The sequence below is a fragment of the Callorhinchus milii genome, unplaced genomic scaffold (assembly GCF_018977255.1).
Source record: "Callorhinchus milii isolate IMCB2004 unplaced genomic scaffold, IMCB_Cmil_1.0 Scaffold19, whole genome shotgun sequence".
NCBI lineage: Eukaryota > Metazoa > Chordata > Chondrichthyes > Chimaeriformes > Callorhinchidae > Callorhinchus > Callorhinchus milii.
Genome location: NW_024704760.1, coordinates 2678482 through 2686451, shown reverse-complemented (window position 1 = coordinate 2686451; position 7970 = coordinate 2678482). Strand labels below are relative to the sequence as shown.

Sequence of the window (7970 nt, the reverse complement as noted above, 5' to 3'; positions counted from 1 at the left end):
CCCCACCCCAACCACCCTCCCCCACCACCACCCGCTGCCTACGACAGCAAAGTCCACAGTCCAGTAATAATCTGTACGTTTGATACAACGCCTTTCACGTCCCAGAGAACTTTGTGGGATTTACCGTGAATTCACTTTCCACAGGATTTACTTTCGCCCACAAAACGCACAGACAACTCACTCGACAGTATCAATGACGTGATAAGGCGCTGTGTGAAATGCAAGTGAAGTTACTGCTGTGTGCATTTTGAGGTCAAATGCGTTGACTTCGGTCTCTCTCTTTGGCAAGACTGTAGGTCAGGAGTCAGACAACTTCCTAATCTTCCTGAACACTCCCCACTAACCCACCACAAAGTTCTAGGTCTGGCTCTCCCACAGAGAGAAGAGGGAGGCTAACAGCAATGGGACAGGGGGCGTTGGGTGGGTGGGTGGGTGGGTGGGTGGGCGGAGGGGAGAAGGGAACAGTTTGTTTGGGGAGCGAAGAGGAGGGAGAGAGCGAGAGGAATGTGTGGGAACATTCTTTTATATATATATATATATACACACGAAAAACACACACTATTAGTGTAATAGTGTGTACTTTTACGTGCGTTAAATTAGACAGAGAGGAAATCATTTCAATGCTCTTGATTTGTGTAAGAAAAACATATAAACCATCTATTTTTTTTAAAAAATAAGAAAAAAACGCAACTTTTAACTAACAAATCCCGTCCGCGCACATCGCTGGCCCTTTTCACATTGCAAAATGTTGTGCTAGATTGCCTTCAGAGGAACGAGGTGCAATGGGAACAAGGCAGGGAGGTTGTGCTCTGGGAGGTGGGAGGGAGGTGGGGGGGGGGGGAGTGGGGGTTGGGAGGGGGGGAACGGGGCGGTGGGTGGTGGCGGAGATGGTTCTCTGCTTGGGAGGGGGTTCCACGCTCAGCACGATCCCCCTCCCCCAACGCCCCCACCATGATAGGCTGGTGATGCGATCACGGCACTGTTATTTGTGGGGGTGGGGGGAAAGCCTACGGCCACTTAGAGGGAGGAGGAGAGGGAATTGAGTCGTGACTCGGAAAACAACCGCGCGCACTGCGCAAGCGATCGGCATGCGTATGTGCGGGCCACGCACGCTTGTGCATGAGCTTTGGTGCACGTCCCATACACGCGCGTCCGTGCATGTGCAGTGCAATGCGCACCGTCATTGATTGATTGATAGATCAAGTGATTGGTTGGTTGGTTGACTGATTGATTGATTGATTATTTCATTCATTCGCGATTCGGTTACTTGCCCCTTTTGCCGCCGGATTGGGTTGGACTGCGCCCCGCAGTGTAAACGAGGGCAGAACCCCGACACCAGCGGTCATCAGTCTGCCTCAGAATCGACTCCGGTTAGAAACCGGTTCTGGAGGAAGCCTGCGGTCGGAGTGAGCGGATGGGGGGGGCTCAGACCCCGGTAACACATCGTTTCCCAATACGCTTTCCCATGCGGTTGTGTTTTTTTTTTGGTTTGTTCCTAAAGCTCTCGTGTGGCTCCGCGATGCAAAGCAATTGTTCCTCGGCATCTTTGGTCCCTCGGAATCCGTTCATAAAGCCGTGTGGTCACCCACGTTGTGGTCAAACATTGTCCCAAACATGACCTACGCAAAGGCGAGAGAGAGAGGGTGAGTATGAGAGAGTCACACACTTTCGAGCAAAATCCTGTGAAGCGCTTTGAGACGGGAGGAAGCAGGCAAATAAGGAAAAGAAGGGGGTCGAGGATGGAGCCTTGGGGTACCCCACAGGTGACCAGGTGGTGGTGGGGGTAGGGGTGGGTGAGGGCGGAAGGAAAGAAACGTTTGCAGAGACGAAGAGATGCCGGTCGCGTTAAGTGCGGCTTGAACCAGAGGAGTGTGGGACGTGAACCTCATTGTTTTGCCAGTCGCCCGTTTCTACACTGGCAGGTCTCGGTGTGTATAAAGGGGCCACGGATCCTTCAAACGGTCCAGATTTGGCTCCGAGCGATATTTGGGTTGGAAAGGCTTGCGGTCGACCTGCCTTAAATTTGAAACTGACGCCTCGCTAAGTCAGCCAGGCTCCCCCTGGAGCAGGAAATCGTATTCCGTGGCTTAATTAAAAAACATATTGGCCCATTTCCCTATTTAACCACAGGTGCCAAAAGCTATTGTTATCTCCTGAGATGTGTATTATGTCTGTGTGTGTGTGTGTGTGTGTGTGTCTGAGTGTGTATATTTAGATTTGTTTGTGTCTCTGTTGTGCATGTGTGTGTGCGTGGGTTTTGTATGTGTGTATTGTCTGGTGTGTGTGTGTGTGTGTGCATATTGTACGTATGTATTGTCTGTGTGTGTGTGCGTATTGTACGTGTGTATTGTCTGTGTGCGTGTGTTTGTGTGTGTGCGCGTATTGTATGTGTGTATTGGCTGTGTGCATGTGTGTGTGTGTGCGTATTGTATGTGTGTATTGTCTGTGTGTGTCTGTGTGAGCGCGCGCGCGTGCATGTGTGTGATTATTGTGTATGTGTATAAGACTTTGTGTGTCTGCGGCTGTGCAACGAATGGAGCTACGCAGAGACAGCGGGGATGGGAACATAGGAACAGAAGGAGGCCATTCAGCCATTCGAGCCTGTTCCGCCATTCTATGAGATCATGGCTGATCTGTACCTCAACTCCCAATTACCTGCCTTTGCCCCATATCCCTTGATAGCCTGACTATCAATAATCAATCCATCTCAGTCTAGAAAAATGTAATTGATCAACATCTACAGCCTTTTGTGGGGGTGCGGGGGGAGGGAGAGGGTGGGGGTGGGGGAGAGAGGGTGGGGGTGGGGGAGAGACAGATTTTCACTGCCCCTTTGCTTGACAAAATGCAATGAATGGGGAATATGGAGGAAGGTACCACTGGCTTTCTCTGTACATTCAGGGAACATTGATTCAGATCAGGGCCACACAAACACCTCCAGTGCACCTCACCTGTTCCAAATCTTGATCATCGTTATTTTCTTCGCTCGATACCTCGTCGTTCATGAAGATCTCAGTGGTACCAGGAGCCTGTAGGATGTCAGGCAGAGAGAGAGAGAGAGAGAGGGAAGGAAAAAAAATGGCAGATTTTTAGTGGGGATAACTGACCGGGAACTGACTGGGAAGATCAGACAAAGCGTTGTGGACTTTACTTGCGCTTTTCATTCACCTTGCGTGCGTCACGTGGATCGAACCAGTCGATAAACCTGCGACACGTAGCAATGAATGCTATCCTGTGTCCAGCCACCGCTACAGGTCTGCAAATCTGTCTCACACTTGCCCCCCCCAACTCCCTCCCCACTTTCCAATCCTGCCTAAAGACTTTCCTTTTCGATCGATCGTGCTTAGGGGGGCGGTCACCTCCCCCCTCCCTCCCTCCCTCCCTCCCTCCCTTTCTCCTCTTCCAACGCTTTTGTTCAACATTCCCTTAAAAGTTCAAAGCCCCTTTTCTGCAAGTTCTTCTGAGAGAACTTCTAACAAGTTTCTCAAAGGAAACTTGACTTCAAAGTTAAGAGTGAATTGAACCTCGTCTGCCAAATCCTAAAACGCTACAGAAATAATAAGATAAACCCAGACCTGGGTGGGATTTGCCTCCTCGGCATTTTGTGTCTTGGGCGGTTAATCTTCTCAAATCCGGGTCATTTGGGTAATTTCCTTACAAAATAGTTATTACATTTTATTTGTTCAGGTGAAAGGCATAATATATCCTCTCTCTACCCAAAAACAACACCTTCTCTAGAGAGACGGTTGAAGCAGGAAATGTTGATTCCTTCAAACGCAGATTAGATGAGTTTTCTTCTAGGAAATAACATTATGGGATGTAGGACATAGGCTGTTCAGGACATATGTGCATGCGAACTAGATGGACCTTGGTCTGTTTTTCTTGTCCAGCATTTTTTATGCTCTCTGAAGTAGGAAGTAGGATCGGAACGGTTTGCTTTTACCTTGTCGTTGCCTGTTTCCTGTTCCCCTTCGTTCGCCTTCACCATCGCGTAGAGGACGGCATCGTGCACAGAGAGGAACAGACAGCTGCGATCCAGCCCCCCCTCGTCAAACATCCCGCCGATCTCGATGTCCTCATACACTTGAGCTGCAGTGGCAAGAAACAGCGACGATTAAAAAGGAAGGTCTTTAGGCAGGATTTTAAGGTGGGGAGGGAGGGGGCAAGGCTGGCGGAGCAATTGAGGGAGAGAGTACCAGCGCTTCGGGGCATAGTGGCTGAAGGCACGGCCACCGATGATGAAGCAGAGGGAACGAGGGACAAACAGGAGGCCGGAGCCAGCTGAGCGGGGGCCACAGATGGTGGAGTTGGGGGGTGGGGGGGGGGTAAAAAAACACATTCTTTGAATGTTTAAAGAAGGACATTTAAACGGGGGATCAGTCGGTAGCCCTCTCTCCGCCATTGAGTTATTAATAATAATAATAATAACAATCCTTGCATTTGATATAGCGCCTTATAACCAAGTAGCCACGTATTATTTCACCAGTGGTTTAACTAACGTTCCTCGTCAGTTCTGCAGTGTTAATATGATCAAAGAAAGAGGAACTCACCTTGCACGCTCGCCAGGTAAATATTCACACCAATCTTCTTAAAGTTCGAGCACATCTGCACAAAGAAACAACACGAAAGAAGCAGATTAGATTCTGGAAAAAAAACACATGAACTTGACATGGATGATCTGACGAGTCCACGTGCGTGTGTGTGTTACCCTGTGTGTGGGTGTGTCTCCGTGTTTATCTCCCTGTCTCTCCACGTGTGTGTTTCCTTGTGTGTGTGTGTGTGTGTCTCCGTGTTTATCTCCCTGTCTCTCCACGTGTGTGTGTGTGTGTGTGTCTCCCTGTGTGTCTCCCTGTGTGTGACTGGCTGTGTGTGATGGTCTCAGAGTTTTGGGATGTCCTTCCGACATGAAAGGCACTATGCAAATGTAATTTATTCTTGTTGTCCTTTCTTGTTGCCTGTCTGTCTTTCAGCTCATGTCTCTTCCTTTCTCCTCTGTATATAGGGTTATTTCTCCTATGGTAGATTGAGATTTAAATTGACCGCCTTGCCTTCCCCAGCACTTTGATGCCCATGAGATCCACAAAACACACTCCGCTCAGGTCCAGGATCAGAGTGTGAACGTCAATGATGGGAGGTGCCATCTGGAGCGGATCCTCAGAGCCTTGCAGCCGTACAGAGGACTTCTGTGTGTGCTCGTTTAACCCATTGGGTGCGTTGACTGTAATGTAGGATATTCTGGGGTTCTCAGACCCTCCATTGTTATTACAGTCCATGGATGCATCTGCTTCCACCTCTTTCACCAGCTCCTGCATGGACACTTGCTGTATAGACAGAAAAAAACTGGTTAAGAAAGAGCTGGCTTTAACAATACTAACACTACTGATCCTTGAATTTGATACAGCGTCTTATCACGTCATTGAGACGTCTCAAAGCGCTTCACAGAACGTACGGTAAAGTGGATCGACTATGTATTTTGTGAGCCAAACGTGGCAGCCAATTGCGCACAGTAGTGTCCCACAAACAGTTGTGGATTGAGGTGACCAAATTATTATTATTATTATTTTTTTTGAAGAGATTATTACCCCCAGAAAGCGATCCGCCGCCAATCGACTAACAAGCGGGTTCCTACTTACTGCTAAGTAAACAGAGGCGTGTGTGTGGAGTAAGGAAAATTGGCTAAGGTTTCTCCTCGTCCGGGAGCTATGTCAAATGTAAGGACCATTATTATTATTATTATTATTATTATTATTATTATTATTATCCTCCTCCAGCAGCAGGAATATAGAGGCACAAAATTCTATTTGGTCTTCGTAAGACTAATTTCGTGGAATGCAAGATCACACAAGAGGGTGGAAAATTCTTCCATTCAGTCTTTACGTGGAGCACAGCCAACAAAGTGATTGACCAACTTTATCGGAAGTGTGAGAAAGTTAGGAGTGGAATGGGTGTGCATGTGAGTGGGTGAGGAAAGGAAGTTTTTTGAAACTTAAGGTTAAAACCACCTCAGCCCAAATTGCCTAAGATGTTGAAAGTGACCTCATACGTCACTCATGCCAACAGTTGCTAAATTGGGAATTTTCTGCTCTTTGCTGTGGGCAAGTCTGGAATTTTGTGTTGACAATCTCACAAACCTTGTTGAAATGATTATTCGGTTTCCGGCCATTAACCTCTTGCTCCTCCTTCTTCGCTTCCTTGAGGTACTTTTTCTTGGCCAGCAAAATCTTCACGGGGTCAATTCCTGACTGTAACAAGAACATTTCCTCATTAAACCCTCGGCAGGAGGGCACTTTGCTTGCTCATCTCAGAAAGTACCCTGGCAAGTGCTGAGGTTCTTTGGAGGGTGAAATGTGAGTCACTAAAGTGTGTGGTATGTTTGGTGGGTGGATTAGTACATGTAGGGTATATGCATGTGCGTGTGTGTGCAGGTCTGTTAGGAAATTCAGGACCTTGAAGGGCAGCCCAGTCACTAGGGTCAAGAACTCTTCTAGATCAGCGCCTTAATCCCGTAAGACAAAGCCCGAACGGTCCGAGCTGGGCAAGCAGCGGGAAAGCTTGCCAGCCAATGCTCTCAACGGCAAGCTACGCAGCTTTAGTTGGTTGGACTCCAACAGTTACCCCAAAGCACACTCTGGAGTCCCCCAAAGCCTTGGCTTACAGAGTAACGTGAACGTGAAAGGTTGGCGCTGCAGTCTACCGGCAAATTTTGTTTATATGTGAACTGCAGCAGATTTATGCATTGAAACATAAAGGAGGTCATTTTACCTTTTTAATGACTTTCTGTCTGAAAATGTCCACGTTTGCAAAGTACAGCGGAGAACAGTAAGTCACTATCTTTATTCCACTGATTTCTTTTGCCTGGAAGAGGAACGCAAGGTTAACAACACGTCAACAACAACTTGCCTTTACACATAAGGCCTTCTCTCAGAGTCACGTCTTGGAGCTCTTTACCCCCCCACCCCGCCCCTCAAACCGAAAGGGAACAGAGCTCCTTGTGAAGTTCCTTGAGGTGTTTCACCGTGAGAATGAGACACCATAAATGCGGATGCCACTCTTTCTTCTTCGTTGTTCCTCTCTTTCTCTTGAATAACGATCTTACCTTTTCATAGACCTTGGGGTTTTTGTAAATGTTGCTGTCGCCAACTTGTGCAATCAGAGAGCCGTTCCGACTGGAAAAAACGGGTGAAAGGGAGAGAGAGAGAGAGAGAGAGAGGTCAGGAAAGAGGGATTCTCCCCTGTGTGCTTTACGTTAACCAGATCAGCAACACAATCCCACCTTCTGCTTATACAATAAAGTCCTGTAGCTCAGTGGTTAGACACTCGCTTTGCAAGCGAGAGACCTGAGTTCAATTCCAGGCAGAGGGCGAAACCTTGGGCAAGTTTCCTTACTCCACACAGAGCCTAATAATAATCCCTCCAAAACCAAAAACAATAATAAATTGGTCATTTTCAATCTACGACTGTTTGTGGGACATTGCTGTGCGCAATTGGCTGCCGCGTTCGCCCACAAATATACAGTCAATTCACCTTACAGTATATTCCTAGAAGATGTGAAAAGCGCTATATCAAATGCAAGGATTATTATTATTATTATTATAAATCCTGATAACTCATCACTCCGAAGGGAAAAGGACTCGGTGACGAGTTATCAGGAGTGGCGAGTTAGGCAGATGTATAAATACATAAATAAATGTGGCCGGGTTATTGACAGCACGATGACTTAAACGGTAGCGATAAATTAATCCAGGGTTGAGTTATTCGGAGTCTACTGTATTTGTCTGCGCGTGCGTGAGTTTGCGTGTGTTTACCTGCGTGATTTGTGTCTGTGCCCACGTTCAGGTGGTGCGTGTTACACTTGTAGATGCACGTGTGTTTGTGTACGTGCGCGGGTGTGTGTTTGTGAGTCTGCACGTATGTGCGTGTGGCTTTACGGCGTTGGAACAAATGTGGAGCACAATAGGGATGACGCTGCAGTG

General features: G+C 47.7%; 1 protein-coding gene across 1 annotated transcript in view; it reads right to left on the bottom strand.

The window, feature by feature from the left end:
* Positions 1 to 1215: 1215 nt before the first annotated feature.
* Positions 1216 to 7970, bottom strand: part of LOC103182477 (solute carrier family 26 member 9) — a 31571-nt gene continuing 24816 nt past the window's right edge. Inside the window, exons 14-21 of the mRNA XM_042342244.1 lie at positions 7094 to 7163; positions 6760 to 6852; positions 6129 to 6239; positions 5046 to 5318; positions 4548 to 4602; positions 3941 to 4086; positions 2949 to 3026; positions 1216 to 1619 (exon numbers count right to left, since the gene is read on the bottom strand). Coding sequence (XP_042198178.1) covers positions 1566 to 1619; positions 2949 to 3026; positions 3941 to 4086; positions 4548 to 4602; positions 5046 to 5318; positions 6129 to 6239; positions 6760 to 6852; positions 7094 to 7163 — 880 coding nt within the window. The 3' untranslated portion in view covers positions 1216 to 1565. The remainder of the gene's footprint in view (positions 1620 to 2948; positions 3027 to 3940; positions 4087 to 4547; positions 4603 to 5045; positions 5319 to 6128; positions 6240 to 6759; positions 6853 to 7093; positions 7164 to 7970) is intronic.